This window comes from Coregonus lavaretus, assembly GCF_964263955.1.
Source record: "Coregonus lavaretus genome assembly, chromosome: 4".
NCBI classification, from domain to species: Eukaryota; Metazoa; Chordata; class Actinopteri; order Salmoniformes; family Salmonidae; genus Coregonus; species Coregonus lavaretus.
In genome coordinates, this window is record NC_139991.1 from 50592247 (window position 1) to 50612322 (window position 20076).

Consider the following 20076-nt stretch of genomic DNA (forward strand, 5'->3'; position numbering starts at 1 on the left):
ATCACTCACCTGACGGGCCGAGCTCGACTCTGGGGAACAGCAGAGTTCGAACGTCAAACCCCCGCATGTGCAACCTTCGACCTGTTTGCTGAGGAGATGCTGAAGGTGTTTGACCTGGATTCACCCACCGCAGAGGCGTCTCGTGAACTGTTCAGTATTCGACAAGGCAGACGTACAGTCGCAGACCATTCCATCGACTTCCGAACCCTGGCTAGACGAAGTTCTTGGAACACACCATCGTTGGTGGACGCGTTCTTCCATAGTTTGGCTGACTATATCAAGGACGAGTTGGTCTCCCATGAACTGCCTTCCACTCTTGATGAAGCCATCGCACTGACTGTCAGGATCGACAGAAGGATACAGACCCGTCGTCGTGAGAGGGGGCGCCAAGGTCCACCTACTACCGGCATTCGGAGAGATCCGACTGGGCTCCTGTCATCTACTGCCACTCACCCAGGTCAGCTTGATCAGTCTGAGCCTATGGAGATTGGGCGAGCCTCTCTCACTCCTGCAGAGCGCCAGCGCCGCTTCACCTCAAACCTCTGCCTCTATTGTGGAGGTGATGGACATCGTGTGGTAACCTGCCCTTTAAAGGGCCGAAGCTCACCGGGCATAGGGGGAGTCCGGTTGAGTTCAATGACCATCCAGTCCTCCGACCGCAAACCCCTGCTGCAAGTTCACCTCCGCCTCTCTGACTCAACTCACACCCTGGCTGCTCTGGTGGATTCTGGCGCCGAAGCCAACATAATGGACATCAAGCTGGCACGCCAACTGGGACTGGAGAACCTCCGTTTGACACCTCCTATTCCTGCCCGGGCACTGGACGGACACTTACTCGGATCGGTCACTCATGTCACGGCTCCGGTCTCGATGGGTCTGTCCGGAAACCATCAAGAAACTATCCAGTTTCACCTGCTCCCCTCTCCAGGCCAACCCCTCATCCTGGGTTACCCATGGCTCCGCCGGCACAACCCTCAGCTCGACTGGGTGACCGGGGTGATCAGGGGGTGGGGAGAGGACTGCCACCGAACCTGCCTGCTTGCTGCCGCACTACCCCCTCGGCCAGTACCTACTAACTCCGCTCCTGACCTCTCCAATGTCCCAGAATGCTACCATGGTCTCAGAGAGGTGTTTAACAAAGCAAGAGCCACATCTCTGCCCCCTCACCGACCGTACGACTGTGCCATCGACCTCCTCCCTGGAACAGCTCCTCCAAGGGGTCGTCTTTATTCGTTGTCTGCTCCTGAAAGAAAGTCCATGGAGGACTACATCAATGGCTCTCTGTCCGCAGGATTAATCCGTTCATCTTCATCTCCTGCTGGTGCTGGCTTCTTCTTTGTGGGGAAGAAGGACGGATCTCTTCGCCCCTGCATCGACTACAGGGGACTCAACGACATCACAGTGAAAAACCGTTACCCTCTGCCTCTGCTCACCTCTGCTTTTGAGTTGCTCCAGGGAGCCACTGTTTTTACCAAGTTGGATCTCAGAAACGCTTACCACCTAGTGCGGATCCGGGAGGGAGATGAATGGAAAACCGCATTCAATACACCAACAGGCCACTACGAGTATCTGGTTATGCCTTTTGGCCTCACCAATGCTCCTGCTGTGTTCCAGGCTCTAGTGAATGATGTCCTGCGGGACATGTTAAACAAGTTTGTCTTCGTTTACCTGGATGACATCTTAATCTACTCCAGAGACCTGTCTGAACACACCCGCCATGTCCAGCAAGTCCTTCATCGTCTTCTGGAGAATTCCCTCTACGCCAAGGCAGAGAAATGTGAGTTTCACGTCAAGACAGTGGCCTTCCTGGGGTACATAGTGGCAGAGGGAAGTATCCAAATGGATCCTGCCAAAGTATCAGCAGTCACTTCATGGCCAGTTCCGGAGAACAGAAAGAAGCTGCAACAGTTTCTGGGGTTTGCTAACTTCTATAGGAAGTTTATCCGGAACTACAGTACCGTTGCTGCCCCTCTCACTGCTCTAACCAGCACCAAGCAACCCTTCACCTGGACCCCAGCAGCCGACAAAGCCTTCAGTACCCTCAAGGTGAGGTTCACCTCCGCTCCCATCCTCCAGATGCCTGATGTGGACCGGCAATTCATTGTGGAGGTGGACGCCTCGGATGTGGGAGTTGGTGCTGTGATTTCTCAGTGGGCTGCGGAGGATAGGAAGCTCCATCCCTGTGCCTTTTTCTCACGTCGGTTGTCCCCCTCTGAGTGCAATTACGACATAGGGAACCGTGAGCTGCTGGCTGTGAAGCTTGCCTTGGAGGAGTGGCGTCACTGGCTGGAGGGGTCCACCATTCCATTTCTCGTTTGGACCGATCATAAGAACTTGGAGTACATCCGCACGGCCAAACGGTTGAACTCCAGGCAGTCCCGCTGGGCCCTGTTCTTCACCAGGTTTAATTTCACTCTGTCATACCGGCCTGGATCACGCAACACCAAGCCAGACGCCCTCTCCCGTCAATTCCAGAAGGATGACACCCCCTCCAAGGACCCTGTGTCGATTCTGCCAAGTCCCTGCATCGTTGCAGCTCTGACCTGGGCTGTTGAGGAACAGGTGCTGGAGGCTCTCCGTAACCAGCCAGGTCCCAGCACCTGCCCAGCTGACCGCCTTTTTGTCCCCGAAGACCTGAGGTCCCAGGTCGTTCAGTGGGGACATGACTCCCGCCTAGCTTGTCACCCTGGCTCCACCCGCACTTACAACCTGCTCGCCCAGAGGTTCTGGTGGCCCTCTCTGAGGAAGGATGTACGGGAATTCGTCCAAGCCTGCCCCATCTGCAACCAACACAAGTCGTCCTGCCAGCCCCCAGCCGGATTGCTGCAGCCCCTGCCTGTGCCCAGACGTCCCTGGTCTCACATCGCCCTTGACTTTGTCACGGGGCTGCCCCCTTCAAGGGGCATGACCGTCATTCTCACCATCGTTGACCGTTTCAGCAAGATGGCACACTTCATTCCCCTCCCCAAGCTCCCAACCGCCAAGGAGACCGCCCAGGTGGTCCTGGAACACGTCTTCCGGATCCACGGACTGCCAAGGGATGTAGTTTCTGACCGTGGTCCACAATTCTCCTCCGCTTTTTGGAAGGAGTTCTGTCACCTGCTGGGAGCCACAGTCAGTCTGACTTCCGGATTCCATCCCCAATCCAATGGGCAGTCAGAGCGGGCTAATCAGGAGCTCGAGAAGGCACTGCGATGCATGACTTCACGCAACCCCCACTCCTGGTCGCAGCAATTGACATGGGTGGAGTACGCACACAATTCTCTGACCTGCTCTGCCATCGGTATGTCCCCTTTCCAATGTGTTTATGGATACCAGCCTCCTCTATTTGCCAGCCAGGAAGAGGAGGTTACTTGCCCATCTGCACTTGCTTTTGCCCGTCGATGTCGCCGCACCTGGTCACAAGCCCGAGCCACACTCCTCAGATCCGTTGCCAGCTACACTACCGGGGCCAACCGTCGGAGAGTTCCTGCTCCCACCTACCATGTTGGTCAAAGGGTGTGGTTGTCATCGAAGAACCTGCCACTCAGGGTGGAGTCGCAGAAGCTGGCACCTCGGTTCATTGGCCCATTCCCTATCATAAGAGTGATTAGCCCAACTGCTGTCCGGCTCCAACTGCCTAATTCCCTGAGGGTGCACCCCACTTTCCATGTGTCTAAGATTAAGCCCATCCATGAGAGTCCGCTGGTCCCTGCGGCGCCTGGTCCTCCTCCTCCACGGCTCGTCGATGGTGGTCTGGTTTACACCGTCCGCCGCCTGCTTCGGTCCAGACGGAGGGGTAGGGGTCTCCAGTACCTCATTGACTGGGAGGGCTATGGACCTGAGGAAAGGACCTGGGTGCCAGCTAGTCGGATTGTGGATAGGACTCTCATCACCGCTTTCCACCAACGGCATCCTGATCAACCTGCAATCCGTAGGGGCCGCCCCAGAGGGGTCCCTAACCGTCCTGCCCGCTCGGCTTCCTGTCCTGTGCCTGATCCTGTCTCGGGACCTGTCCCATCTCCCGACCACGGCCCTCCGGCTTCCTCCGAGGATGAGGACGTTCACTCGGACCGTTCGGAGGAGTTCTAGCCCTCCTCCGGCTCCCCTCCTCCCGCCCGGCGTGGTGTTGCTCTTGGGACTTCTGGGGCCGTCCCTTGGGGGGGGGGTTCTGTCATGAGCCCTCTCACTCCACCGGGTTACCACCTTAATTTGTTTCCACTATCTTCCACTCTGCTCACCACTCTCTCTCTACTCAGCCTAACTAGCTCCACCTGTCCCTGCTCTGCTCGGCTCTAATTACTCTGCCAGCTGCGCTGCATTACCCACTAACCTCTCCCAGTATTTAAGGCCCTGTCTTTCAGCTCTCCGGTGTCAGATCGTCTGCAAAGCTCACACCCGGAACCTGTTTGCTCGCGCTTCTGGCTCACCCTGGTTTTGTGACTCCGGACCTGCCTGTTTTTTGGATACTCTTCTGCCTCAGGAGATCCAGACCTGCTTCTGCCATTACGACTCCTGACTACTCTTCAATCCCGGTAACTCTGACCAGCCTTCTGCCTTGCTACTACGTATATTGGATTTCCCCTGAACTGTACTGCTGCCTTGTTTCATTCCGCCCTGTTGTGTCTGTGTCTCCCCCCCCCCAGGACTTCTGGACCACCCACCACCGGCTTCATAGGACGCATCGCTGCCACTGGGGGGGGCACAGACCCAGCACATTGGACGGGATCCCTGTTACCCCTGGAGCCTTCATTCACTCCCTACTTCCCTTTTCCCTTAAGTTTAATAAACTTTCTGGTGTGACGCAATTGTGGTCCTCTGGTCGTCTGTCTGAATCGTGACAAACAGTCTGTTTTTTCACAGTGTTTGTGGGATCTTGTTCCGTGTTGGTTTGTGTATGACGTCACGTTATCGTTTTGTTGTTTTGTTCGTGTGATCATTATTTAATAAATATGTTCGCCAATAACGCTGCGCATTGGTCCTCTGTTCCCGACGATCGTGACACTTTGTTGCGAAATAGGAAGCAGATTCTAGATCTAACTTTTGATTGAAGATGCTTAATGTGAGTCTGGAAGGAGAGTTTACAGTCTAACCAGACACCTAGGTATTTGTAGTTGTCCACATACTCTAGGTCAGACCCGCCAAGAGTAGTGATTCTAGTCGGGTGGGCGGGTGCAAGCAGTGTTCGGTTGAAGAGCATGTATTTAGTTTTACTAGCGTTTAAGAGCAGTTGGAGGCTACGGAAGGAGTGATGTATGGTGTTGAAGCTCGTTTGGAGGTTTGTTAACGCAGTGTCCAATGAAGGGCCAGATGTATACAAAATGGTGTCGTCCGCATAGAGGTGGATCCGAGCGTCACCAGCAGCAAGAGTGACATCATTGATATACACAGAGAATAGAATCAGCCCGAGAATTGAACCCTGTGGCACCCCCATAGAGACAGCCAGAGGCCTAGACAACAGGCCCTCCAATTTGAAACATTGAACTCTATCTGAGAAGTAGTTGGTGAACCAGGCGAGGCAGTTATTAGAGAAACCAAGGCTATTTAGTCTGCCAATAAGAATGCGGTGGTTGACAGAGTCGAAAGCCTTGGCCAGGTCGATGAAGACGGCTGCGCAGTACTGTCTTTTATCGATCGCGGTTATAATATTGTTTAGGACCTTGAGCGTGGCTGAGGTGCACCCATGACCAGCTCGGAAACCGGATTGCATAGCGGAGAAGGTACGGTGGGATTCGAAATGGTCGGTGATCTGTTTGTTAACTTGGCTTTCAAATACTTTCGAAAGGCAGGGCAGGATGGATATAGGTCTGTAACAGTTTGGATCTAGAGTTTAACCCTTCTGAAGAGGGGGATGACCGCGGCAGCTTTCCAATCTCTGGGGATCTCAGACGTTACGAAAGAGAGGTTGAACAGGCTAATAATAGGGGTTGCGACAATTTCGGCGGCTAATTTTAGAAAGAAAGGGTCCAGATTGTCTAGCCCAGCTGATTTGTAGGGGTCCAGATTTTTCAGCTCTTTCAGAACATCAGCTGTCTGAATTTGTGTAAAGGAGAAGCTGGGGGGGGGGGGGGGGCATGGACAAGTTGCAGCGGAGGGTGCATAGCTGGTGGCCGGGGTAGTGGTAGCCAGGTGGAAAGCATGGCCAACCGTAGCAAAATGCTTGTTGAAATTCTCGATTATTGTAGATTTATCAGTGGTGACAGTGTTTCCTAGCCTCAGTGTGCAGTGGGCAGTTGGGAAGAGGTGCTCTTATTTTCCATGGACTTTACAGTGTCCCAAAACTTTTTGGAGTTAGTGCTACAGGATGCAAATTTCTGTTTGAAAAAGCTAGCCTTTGCTTTCCTTCATTCAGGAGGGCGAGGGTCAGAGACAGCCAAATCTACCCACAAATCTCTCCCCCTACCATGGGATCAGAGTCAGGGCCAAGAGGGGCTGCATGGAGAAGCATGGGGGAAGTATGGGGAGGTGATGGGGGCTCATGGGTGGGCAGTGATGGGACTGAGAGATGGAACTCAGACAAAGCCAATCAATATGCCTGCCTTTCTGTAGCCATACTGCGGAGAGGAACAGAATGTGGAGGTCGACCTGTTATTTTCTGATAAAACTGATTGGAGATTTTCCATTCAGTTTTCAATCAGAGTTTAATCAGATTTCATGATTAAGTAGGGACACCGAGGGTCAATGTAATTTCCCTGGTGATTTCATGGCTCAGGTTGTGGACTTTCTATATTACATTTTTTAATTATCTTGGAATATATTTTTTATGTGGGCGGTCTATTATTTGTTTATTTAGCAATTAGCTTTCTTTGTTTTGGTTGAATGTACAGTTAACTTACCACATGCATAGTACACTTTCTGCATTAGTACTTTTTCTGAATCACAATTTACAATTCATAACTATATCCTTCTCACTCACCAAGCTGTATTGAAAAGGTCACATGGGACAGGTCTTTGACTACAGTAGGCTCTAAGATTCCAGCACATGCTGCTCTTTTCCCCTCATCGTTTCCTCTGGCCACACTACCTGATTGAGACCCCTCTCCTGGTGACATCACCTCCTGAATGGCTGTGGCTGATGGGAAAGGTTCCCCTGTGGGCATAGAACAAAGTGAGCCAAGTCAGTCTTCCATCCCTTGGCTCTGGGAGTTGCAGTTGGATGGGGAGAGTAGATAGCAGCTGCCTGGACACATGGCACTTTAACTCCATTCTGGGGAAGAGGGGGATGAGGGAGATAGAGAAAGAGAGGGAATGCGAGAGAAAGAGAGGGTGAAGCAAGCCCTCAGGTCTACTCCACTGAGGTTTCATCTGATATAGGCTACAACAGTTTACTCACCCAGATACAGGCTTTTGAGAGCATCCACTAGTTGTGATACAGCACTGTTAACACCCTTTCTGACTAGAGAGGTACACACAGTCTCCACTCTAAATCAAATACATATCTGGATTGGCATTGCATTCCCTCCAGGCACGGAAAGGAAGCAGATGTTTGTGTGTGTGTGCGTGTGTGTGCATGACCATATGTGCACGCATGTGTGCATGTGATGAATGAATGTGTTAGTATGTAGACCGATGCATGGATATTTGCATACAGTGTGGATGCAATGTTAGTTCTATGAGTTTCCTGAAGATAAATGCACTACAGCTCTCTAGTTTCTCAGTGTGCCTGCCAGGGAGGGAGCTGCTTCCCCTGTGCCCAGATGGTGGTTACAGAACTGAACAGGTGCACAATGGGTTGGCCTAGTGTGTTGTTGTTTTTGCCCTGCAGTTTATCCCTGGGGTACGGCTTATTATGCTTTATAATGGAATAACAGATGAGGCAGAATGATTTACAAAACTGGCAAAGTATCCACTGGTTGATGTAGATTGATAAGGGACCTACAGTGGTTCTTCAGATGAAACTCACTGGCAAGAGCTGTCTTTAGTTTCAGAGCCTCTTCAGCAGAGCATAATGAGATGGGTAATCTGATGTCAGTTGTACAACACTTTGATGCTACACATCGTTTTGATCCACTCATCCCTATTCACTATTGAATACATGGATAATGGCTTTCAGCATGTCGATGATAGCCACTGAGAAAAAAAAGGATGTATGCATTGTGGCTCAGTTTTGAAGTAGCGACTTGGTTACATATTCATTTCTGCCAGATGGTTTTAACTCTATGTAATTTGTTAATTTATTTATTCTTAATTGGTTCTAAAGGATGTTGAAAAATGCCGTGCTGTAAGCCTTGAGTTTGTGGCCAGTAATGCACCATATGAGTAGGTGGTAATCTGTGAGGGAGGGAGAGGGGGAGGGGGAGAGAGAGAGGGAGAAAGAGAGAGATGTAATGCAGATGGCTTGAGGAAAATAAAGCTGAAGGGAGCGCAAAAGTGAGTGATGAAGGGAGGGAGAGAAAGACATTGACAAAAAAAGAGAGAGATTGAGAGGGATTTGAATCCTCGGGCTCTCAGCCTTTCTCCTCCCTGTGGAATGACTTCAGACTAAAACATCAGGGATTTGTAGGGTCTTACGATGAATGAAAACCACATCTCCCTCATGGATACATTGTGAATTTACATGGCCGTTGTTATAATGGAAGACAATGCTAAACGATAACTTTTCATACCAGACTAATTTTACATTTTAATAGTCAATAATAATTATTGGCCCAGATCTTTTCATTTACAGCTACGATCATCATTCTTTGCTTACTAACTTTTGTGTCTATTATTTCCTATGTTTCCAATTTTATCCACCTCTCCATGGTGTGATTTATGGCCACCCAGCAGTGCATTAGTTATCATTTGAGAGGGGTTTGTTTTTCCTCATGAAGATAGAATTTTTAATGTTGTGATGAATAACCCTCTCTGCTCTTATATACTGTATCATACAGTAGGCACAGGGAATGGCGTGCAGGGTGTAGCGTCAAAATACCGTGACTGTGCTTTATGGTGTCTGGCTGCAGTAGAGGATGGATGGACTTAAGGTCGTCACGATTTTTCAGATTCTCACCGGGTTCTTTCCGTTGACCACTACGGTGAAGAATTGTCAGTTAATCTTGGAATATGTCAGCTCTATCATTCTATGGCTCATACACAGTGACTGTATGTGTATGGATTAAGTTTGCTATTCACTCTCAGCTTGGCTGCCAGAGAGTCTTTGATGTGTCTGTGAAGGCATGAAATGGTACAAACCATGGAGCAATGGATGTGTCACAGTGAATTTGCATGAGCAGGCTTTGAGGGGAATGCTATGGCTTGGAAATGGAGATGGGGCGAGTTAGGCTAACAACCTTATCGCATTGGCATGTGTAAACCCTAGGGCTGTGGCACTGACTCACTCTTACTAGAACACTGGCATGTTAAAACCACTGCTTGGCTCGGTGTCAGTGCTGTGTGTGTTTTTTTTTAATATTTGTATTTATTTTAAAACAATTTTGGGAGGTAGATCAGCTTTAATATTGCATATAGATTGTAACTTCCATCAATGTAATTGTCTGCATCACTTCCAATCCCCATGTTTTTTTCTTCTATCAAATACATACATATACATATGCATACATACACTTTTCAGATCACCCAGTAGTGCTATCTGCAGGGTTAGCTCCAGGTAAATATTGCAATCCTTCAGCCATTCCTGAACATGTGACCAAAAACAAGCTACAAATGGACAGTACCAAAACAAATGATCTAATGATTCTGTCTCTTCATAGCAAAATCTGCAGAACTGGGAAGATTGTATCTCCCATATAAATAACATTCTATTGGTAGCAAGAATTTTGTATAATAATTTAAATTAAAATATTATATGTTTTGAATCCGGCGTCATTTTGCGTATCAGTTCATAAACACTATGCCATGGAATCGGTACGTCAAAAATCTCTTCCCAACTATTTTGCAATTTATATGGGACGGCTGTCAATCCTTTGGTCCTTAAATGAAACTGGTATACTTTTTTATTTATCACAATTTTCTTTAACCAATTATGTTCTTTAATGCAGGGCCGACAGACAAGTTCCTTACTTTTTCCCGCTTCCACTTTCCTCTTCCATTTTTGCGGTAATGCTGCAATTATTTGGTTGTCATTTTGGGTAGAACAGACATTTCCATATGTTTTTGTTAGCTGCATGTGCTACATAACTCCACCAGTCCTACCTATGATATCATTTACGAAGATTATACCTTTTTTATTTATTTTTTATTCTAAACATACTGGCTTTTTATCAATTGATATTTTTGTGTGTTTCTGTAAGTGTCTGTGTGCTTGTATACAGTCGTGGTCAAAAGTTTTGAGAATGACACAAATATTACTTTTCACAAAGTCTGCTGCCTCAGTTTTTATGATGGTAATTTGCATATACTCCAGAATGTTATGAAGAGTGTTCAGATGAATTGCAATTAATTGCAAAGTCCCTCTTTGCCATGAAAATGAACTTAATCCCCAAAAAACATTTCCACTGCATTTCAGCCCTGTCACAAAAGGACCAGCTGACATCATGTCATTGATTCTCTCGTTAACACGGGTGAGAGTGTTGATGAGGACAAGGCTGGAGATCCCTCTGTCTTGCTGATTGAGTTAGAATAACAGACTGGAACCTTTAAAAGGAGGGTGGTGCTTAAAATCATTGTTCTTCCTCTGTTAACCATGGTTACCTGCAAGGAAACATGTACCGTCATCATTGCTTTGCACAGGCAAGGATATTGCTGCTAGTAAGATTGCACCTAAATCAACCATTTATCGGATCATCAACAACTTCAAGGAGAGAGGTTCAATTGTTGTGAACAAGGCTTCAGGGCGCCCAAGAAAGTCCAGCAAGCGCCAGGACCGTCTCCTAAAGTTGATTCAGCTGCGGGATCGGGGCACCACCAGTGCAGAGCTTGCTCAGGAATGGCAGAAGGCAGGTGTGAGTGCATCTGCACGCACAGTGAGGCGAAGACTTTTGGAGGATGGCCTGGTGTCAAGAAGGGCAGCGAGGAAGACACTTCTCTCCAGGAAGAAAATCAGGGACAGACTGATATTCTGCAAAAGGTTCAGGGATTGGACTGCTGAGGACTGGGGTAAAGTCATTTTCTCTGATGAATCCCCTTTCCGATTGTTTGGGGCATCCGGAAAAAAGCTTGTCCGGAGAAGACAAGGTGAGCGCTACCATCAGTCCTGTGTCATGCCAACAGTAAAGCATCCTGAGACCATTCATGTGTGGGGTTGCTTCTCAGCCAAGGGAGTGGGCTCACTCACAATTTTGCCTAAGAACACAGCCATGAATAAAGAATGGTACCAACACATCCTCCGAGAGCAACTTCTCCCAACCATCCAAGAACAGTTTGAGATGACCAATGCTTTTCCAGCATGATGGAGCACCTTGCCATAAGGCAAAAGTGATAACTAAGTGGCTCGTGGAACAAAACATTAACATTTTGGGTCCATGGCCAGGAAACTCCCCAGACCTTAATCCCATTGAGAACTTGTGGTCAATCCTCAAGAGGCGGGTGGACAAACAAAAACCCACAAATTCTGACAAACTCCAAGCATTGATTATGTAAGAATGGGCTGCCATCAGTCAGGATGTGGCCCAGAAGTTAATTGACAGCATGTCAGATCGGATTGCAGAGGTCTTGAAAAAGAAGGGTCAACACTGCAAATATTGACTCTTTGCATAAACTTAATGTAATTATCAATAAAAGCCTTTGACACTTATGGAATGCTTGTAATTATACTTCAGTATATCATAGTAACATCTGACAAAAATATCTAAAAACACTGAATCAGCAAACTTGTGAAGACCAATACTTGTGTAATTCTCAAAACTTTTGACCACGACTTTATGTGTTTATGTCTGTGTCTCACTCTCTCTCTCTCCCTCTTTCTTCCAGGGAGGCCTGATCGCTCTCCTCCTGCTCATCCTCCTCTTCACCCTGGTGCTGTACACCCGTCACCGCTGGTGCAAGCGTCGGCGCGTCCCCCAGAAGAGTGCCAGCACTGAGGCCACCCATGAGATCCACTACATCCCCTCTGTGCTGCTTGGGCCCCAGGGTAGGGACAGCTTCCGGGGGTCCCGCCAGCTACAGCACAGCTCTGTCATTGGCATGCCCATCCGGGAGACCCCAATCCTGGATGACTACGACTGTGATGAGGACGATCAGATGGGTCACACACACACCTCCACACCCAACCAGGTCCACAACCAGCTGAGCGATGGGAAAGTCCAGGGCCTGGAGGAGTATGGTCCCAGCCAAGGGACACATACCCACAACCAGCACACTGACAGCCTGAGGAAGGGGAAAGACACCCTCCAACACAGTCTGGATAAAAGAGGTGGGCACCAATTTAGTATGTGACAGTCCACTGTAGTCCACTAACTAGACTAGAGAAAAGTCACAGCATTGTTGAGACAATGAGAATATCATACATTTCTGTTAAATATTTTAATTGAAAAGCACCACTTTTGGTGACAAATCCTCCACCTATGAAATCCCTATTCATTCCTTTACTTGGTTGCACAGCCTTTGTCCAAAGTAATTGCTGACAGGCACTTCTTGTAGCCATCAAACGCTTGCTGCAACTTTCAACTAGAAGTTTGTCCCACACTTCACCTGCAAACTGCTCCAATTTTGCAATATTTGAGGGTTGCCCCCCACCAACTGCTGTTTCAAGAATATATGTATTATTATTATTATTATTATTATTATTATTATTATTATTATTATAGATCTCGTCATATTTTTTTGATGAGATTCAGATCTGGACTCAATAGTTGCCACTCGAGCAGTCTAGCGTTTCTTCTTGAACCATTCCTTGGTGTTTTTTTATGTGTTTTGGGTCAATGGAAGACCCACAACCTTCAACGGAGACCCAGTTTTTGGACACTGGGTTGAACATTTGACTCCAAAACACCTTGATAATCTGCTGATAAATGATGTCTTGCACACGTTCAAGGCCCATTATAGAACCTCCCCCGTTTAATTGTAGGGAGGGTGTTATTTTCTTTGAAGGCTTCATTTAGTTGTTGGTAAACATTAGACCTGATTTATATTCCCAAGAGCTCTTTCATTGATCCACAGAACATTTCCCCCACAATGTAATATTGTTTAGGTGGGTTTTAGCAAACTAAGTTGAATCAAAGTTTCTTGTGTATCTTTCAGCAGTGGGGTCTTCCTATGTTTACCAATGACCAAATTAAGCATTTAAAGAAAATAACACATGGGGGAGGTTTGAGAATGCTGTGAAGTTGCTTTGCTGCCTCTGGTACTGGTGGCCTTGAACATGTGTAAGGCATCATGAAATCATCAGATTATCAAGGTTTTTGGAGGCAGGTTGGCATTTATTGACATGAATCTTGTCCTGGAGGCAGCTCTGCTGAGTGGTCACTAGCTGGGACAGCCACAAAGTCATAAAATCTGATTTTAAACCTCACCCTAACCTTGACTGTAATCTTAACCACACTGCTAAACCCAATGCCTAACTTTATCATTAAATTAAGACCAAAAAGCAACAAACAAAAAAAATCAATTTTGACTTTGCAGCTGGCCCATCTAGCGGAAATCGGTCAGTTATGCCTCCAGTGCAAGATTCATGACAATAAACATCAACCTGCTGGGTCTCTGTCAAAGGTTTTAGGTCTTCCAGCAGGACAACAACCCCAAACACATCAAAAAGCATCCAGGAATTGTTTCATGAAGAAACGCTAGACTGTTCTGGAGTGGCCAGCATTGAGTCCAAATCTGAATCCCATCGAAAACCTATGGCGAGATCTGAAAACAATAGTTGGTTGAGGGTCCCCCTCAAACATTGTACATTTGGAGCAGTTTGTAGCTGAAGAGTGGGCCAACTTCCAGTAGAAATGTGCAGCAAGCTCATTGATGGCTACAAAAAGTGTTTGTTATCTTGGCCAAAAGTCTGTGAAACCAACTATTAGCTCCTGGTTGCTATATTTTGTCCATGCCATTTGTTTTTCTTCTCTACATCATTTTTTAAAACTTAAGATAAAAACCAGAAACATTTGTCCAGCAATGTTGAAAATCGAAAAAATATTTTTTTTCAATTTCTACTTATTTTAGAAGAAATAAGGAGTATTTTTTTTAAAGTGCAAGGGTGCCAGTATACACTGAGTGTACAAGACATTAAGGACACCTGCTCTTTCCATGACATAGACTGACCAGGTGAATCCAGGTGAAAGCTATAATCCCTTATTGATGTCACTTGTTAAATCCACTTCAATCAGTGTAATGTCCTGTGTGGCTCAGTTGGTAGAAGATGGCACAGGGTTGTGGGTTTGATGCCTACGGGGGACCAGTACGGATGAAAATGTATGCACTCACTACTATAAGTCGCTCAGGATAAGAGAGTCTGGTAAAATGTAAATGTATGAAGGGGAGGAGATTTTTAAGCCTCGAGACATGGATTGTGTATGAGTGCCATTCAGAGGGTGAATGGGCAAGACAAAAGATTTAAGTACCTTTGAACGTGTAATGGTAGTAGGTGCCAGTTGCACTGGTTTGTGTCAAGAACTGCAACGCTGCAGGGTTTTTCACAGTTCCCCTTGTGTATCAAGAGTGGTCCACCACCCAAAGGACATCCAGCCGTCCAAGTTGACACAACTGTGGGAAGCATTGGAGTCAACATGGGCCAGCATATCTGTGGAACTCTTTCGACACCTTGTAGAGTCCATGCCCCGATGGGGGGTAGGGGCACTGTATGTTACACTTAAACTATTCTACACACAACAGATTTTGCCTAATCACTGTTACTATTTTATGACTCAGATAGGATTACCTCAAAAAGTAGAAATCTACCAAAAGTAATATGTGTTTTCCTTTAAAACTCCATCTCCATCCTCTTGGTAAATGCCATGTTAGAAAATGTATCCTGGGTGAATATGTAATCCATAGTTTTTTTTATAGAATAAAGTGTAGAAAATAGATGAGGAAATTGTGTCATCTGAGTGTCATCTGAAAAAAAGCCTAAAAGTATCCGCAGTTAATTCTGGTTGTGGATTAAATGTGACTGCAGGTCACTCTAATAGCCATAGATGACACTATCTGCGTTGAACCCCAAACTGCACCTCAGAAAAGTTTAGCTATAATAATGGAGGGATGGCAGATTGCAACGGTGGCTTTTTAGTCTGAACGCTATTCATGTCATGTTAAATTATGCATGGCAAAGTTTAACATCTTGTTTCCTGGGGCTGCCCTCCTGTCTCTACTTGTATTTATCATTCAGCAAAAAGCAATGTAGCCAAACTCCACTTCCTGAACCCACAACAGGGATCAGGACACAGCCATACTTTAATTGAATGTTGTTTATTTATGTGATACATTTTCTTTTGGGAAAGGAACCTTGCATTATTCAGCTGTAGCGGAAAGGGTAACACTTTAGTGATCCAAGTTTTCAATGGAGGGAGGCGTTCTCTGTCAAGCCAACAGCAGTAGGGCCAGATTGCTGTACATAAGAGGGTCAAGTGTAATGCCACTGAAAATGTGCCTGGATTTTTCTTTATTTTAAAGAGCAGCAGCATGTTTTCAAATGGCTTCAATGTTTGGCTTGATTGAATAATTTAAGTACTGATATGAAGAATCACAGAAAAATATTAGTTGTATGAAGAAATCATTGCATATGCTGACATTCAAATTATAAAAGAGCTTATTTTCTCTCATGAAAGTGTTTTGAAAGTGCAATGTTAGCTTTTGGAATGTCCTTGGTCTAGTATAACACTATGATACACTATACAGTGCATTCGGAAAGTATTCAGACCCCTTAACTTTTTCCACATTTTGTTACGTTACAGCCTTATTTGAAAATGTATTTAAGAAAAAACAAATATTTACATAAGTATTCAGACCCTTTACGCAGTACTTTGTTGAAGCACCTTTGGCAGCGATTACAGCCTCGAGTATTCTTGTGTATAACGCAACAAGCTTGGCACAAATATATTTGGGGAGTTTCTCCCATTCTTCTCTGCAGATACTCTCAAGCTCTTTCAGGTTGGATGGGGAGCGTCGCTGCACAGCTATTTTCAGGTCTCTCCAGTGATGTTTGATCGGGTTCAAGTCCGGGTTCTGGCTGGGCCACTCAATGACATTCAGAGACTTGTCCCGAAGCCACTCCTGCGTTGTCTTGGCTGTGTGCTTAGGGTCATTGTCCTGTTGGAAGGTGAACATTGGCCCCAGTCCGAGGTCGTGAGCGCTCTAGAGCAGGGTTTCATCAAGGATCTCTCTGTACTTTGCTCCATTCATCTTTCTCTCGATCCTGACTAGTCTCCCAGTCCCTGCCGCTGAAAAACATCCCCACAGCATGATGCTGCCACCACCATGCTTCACCGTAGGGATGGTGCCAGGTTTCCTCCAGATGTGATGCTTGGCATTCAGGCCAAAGAGTTCAATCTTGGTTTCATCAGACCAGAGAATCTTGTTTCTCATGGTCTGAGAGTCCTTTAGATGCCTTTTGGCAAACTCCAAGCGGGCTGTCATGTGCCTTTTACTGAGGAGCGGCTTCCGTCTGGCCACTCTACCATAAAGTCCTGATTGGTGGAGTGCTGCAGAGATGGTTGTCCTTCTGGAAGGTTCTCCCATCTCCACAGAGGAACTCTGGAGCACTGTCAGAGTGACTATCGGGTTCTTGGTCACCTCCCTGACCAAGGCCCTTTCTGCCCCGATTGCTCAGTTTGGCCGGGCGGCCAGCTCTAGGAAGAGTCTTGGTGGTTCCAAACTTCTTCCATTTAATGATGGAGGCCACTGTGTTCTTGGGGACCTACAATGCTGCAGACATTTTTATTTACCCTTCCCCAGATATGTGCCTTGACACAATCCTGTCTCGGAGCTCTACGGACAAGTCCTTCGACCTCATGGCTTGGTTTTTGCTCTGACATGCACTGTCAACTGTGGGACCTTATATAGACAGGTGTGTGCCTTTCCAAATAATGTCCAATCAATTGAATTGACCACAGGTGGACTCCAATCAAGTTGTAGAAACATCTCAAGGATGATCAATGGAAACAGGATGCACCCAAGCACAATTTCGAGTCTCAGAGAAAAGTGTCTGTAAATAAGAGATTTCAGATTTTTTGTTTGTTTTGCAAACATTTCTATAAACCTGTTTTCACTTTGTCATTATGGGGTCTGAATACTTTCCGAATGCACTGTATAAACAAAAGTATGTGGACACTCCTTCAAATTAGTGGACAAACATTGGCAGCAGAAAGGCCTTACTGAAGAACTCAGTTACTTTCAACGTGGCACCGTCATAGGATGGAACCTTTCAAACAAGTCAGTTCATAAAATTTCTGCCCTGCTAGAGCTGCCCCGGTTAACTGTAAGTGCTGTTATTGTGAAGTGGAAACGTCTAGGAGAAACAACGTCTCAACCGCGACGTGGTAGGGCTCACAAGCTCACAGAACGTGACCGCTGAGTGCTGAAGTGCGTAGCACGTACAAATCATCTGTCCTCGGTTGCAACATTCACTACCGAGTTCCAAACTGCCTCTGGAAGCAACATCAGCACAATATCTGTTCGTAGTGAGCTTCATGAAATGGGTTTCCGTGGCCTAGCAGCTGCACACAAGCCTAAGATCACCATATGCAATGCTAAGCATCGGGTGGAGTTGTGTAAAACTCGCCACCATTGGACTCTGGAGCAGTGGAAACGCGTTCTCTGGAGTGATGAATCACGCTTCACCGTCTGGCAGTCTGACGAACGAATCTGGGTTTGGCGGATGCCAGGAGAACGCTACCTGCCCCAATGCATAGTGTCAACTGTAAAGTTTGGTGGAGGAGGAATAATGGCCAGGGGCTGTTTTTCATGGTTCGGGCTAGGCCCCTTAGTTCCAGTGAAGGGAAATATTAACGTTACAGCATACAATTACATTCTAGACGATTCTGTGCTTCCAACTTTGTGGCAACAGTTTGGGGAAGGCCCTTTCCTGTTTCAGCATGACAATGACCCCATGCACAAAGCGAGGTCAATACAGAAATGGTTTGTCGAGATCGGTGTGGAAGAACTTGACTGGCCTGCACAGAGCCCTGAACTCAACCCCATCGAACACCTTTTGGATGAATTGGAACGCCGACTGCGAGCCAGGCCTAATCGTCCAACATCAGTGCCTGACATCACTAATGCTCTTGTGGCTGAATGGAAGGATGTCCCCACATCTAGTTGAAAGCCTTACCAGTAGAGTGGAGGCTGTTATAGCAGCAAAGGGGTGACTAACTCCATATTAATGCCCATTATTTTGGAAGGAGATGTTCGATGAGCAGGTGTCCACATACTTTTGGTTATTTAGTGTATAATATCACCAACCAGATTTTGCTTAATGATGCTCAGTATATATCTCAAAGTGATACAGACAATCCAGAAGGGGCCTTTGCCTTGAATAAATCATGAAGTGTATCCTCTTGGCACAGGTTCAGCTCCGCGTAAACACATCCACCATACGGCCGGCAAGCTTGCATAAGTAATCGCCTCAATTAATTCAAAGCTGGGGATATTTGCATCATGACCTTGTTTGTGACATTATATACTCTGTGGAAATCAACAGGGGTGTATTTTGTTATTTTTTTCTGCTTTCTTTTTTGGCAGAATTACCTATGAACAAAGATGAACACTTGTTGCATTGTCTAGTACCTTCTTGTTCCAAAAACAAACAAACTCCAGACACTTGAAACCTGCTCTCTGAGAGATTAGCCTTGCCACTCGCCCCATTTTCCCTTCATTCTCCATTTTCTCTATTCGCAGCCAGTAAAATAAAACAAGGTCTTCAAGCTTGGCCCGTTTATAAACTGCAGAAAAATGGAATTAAATCGTGCAACAAGGAGACAGGTTGAAGGTTAATTCAGCTTGACTCCCCTGAAAGAGAGAGAGAGAGAGAGAGAGAGAGAGAGAGAGAGAGAGAGAGAGAGAGAGAGAGAGAGAGAGAGAGAGAGAGAGAGAGGTAGAGCAACGGAAGAGAGGAGAGAGGGAAGAATGCTGGTATCGGCTGCTTTTACAAACATGTCCTTATGTTAATCACTAGCTGTAAGGTATTGTCACCAAACAATGAGGGGAGCAGCTACAGGGCACAGGCCACTAAGGGGAGGTCTGGGACACTGGTTTTAATTTACATCAAAGGCTCTTCATAGGGAGAAAGGTACTTGTTGTCTCCTCCTTGTCATCCTGTGCATAATGGATATCAGAATAGAATATGTGCTAGTTAGTTTAGATTTGGGTGTATAATTTATTTGTAGGGCCATGAGTTTTTCCTGACTAACGTGACCTATGCAGGAAAACCACCAAGCCCTAGATATAGCCCTTAACTGGGGCCTGGAGTTTTATATGGTCATGTCACAAGGTAGGAAAAACTCCTGGCCCTAAATACTGAAGCATCCTTCTCCCATAACACAAGCCTCCAAGCATTTCTAATAATTAGCCATTTACAACAATCATTTATGTGGATGCTTTCACCCACTCTCCCCTACAAAGCCATATATTTTGAATGCAGAGCCGATTAACTCACTCTACCTGTTATCAGCGCGCCTCCCAAAGGTTTCCAAATACCAGGCACTCCTTTATTTGTCTGTCTCAGCTGACAGATTACCTCATTCTCAGCCCACTGAATAACCCTATCTGGAGACATTATGGCGCATGCCTCACAGGTTCCTATGTGTGGCTGAATCTTTACACAGGGCTTCCAAACAAACAAGGCCTGTCATGTGGTTGTTCAGCGGGGCCCTGGTGTACTGGGCACATGGTGGGCAATGGTGTTCCATAAATCAGGTACCACATAACTCAGCACCGTGCCGGGGACCTCACAGCACATGTGACAGCCTCCAGGACCGCAATTACCATCAGCCCCCGCTGGCACCCATCTCGTCACCCCTGCAGTGAGGACCACCCTTTGCTCTTAATGTACTTGTGATGTTTCCGCCACTTACGTTACGTCACCAGCAATTGAAGCCATCCGCTTGGCTACACTGTATTAGATTATTAATTTATAACCATAAATAAGAACCAGAAGATCACAGTTTATTGGGTCTGTGAATTATTGTGACATTGGCAAAACACTTTTCAATTATAATTGTTTTATTCTTGTGTATTTACATTCCCACTCGTATTGAATCATGTTGTTAGCTCTACAGGCTCTGCACCAAGAAA

The 20076-nt window shown here is 46.5% G+C and overlaps 1 protein-coding gene across 1 annotated transcript in view; it reads left to right on the forward strand.

Annotated features, from left to right (window-relative positions):
* The window catches only part of astn2 (astrotactin 2), a gene marked incomplete at both ends in the record, with an annotated part of 479012 nt that overhangs the window by 132989 nt on the left and 325947 nt on the right, over positions 1 to 20076 (forward strand). Inside the window, one exon of the mRNA XM_084159665.1 lies at positions 11830 to 12271. Within this exon, the coding sequence (XP_084015791.1) occupies positions 11830 to 12271 (442 nt within the window). The remainder of the gene's footprint in view (positions 1 to 11829; positions 12272 to 20076) is intronic.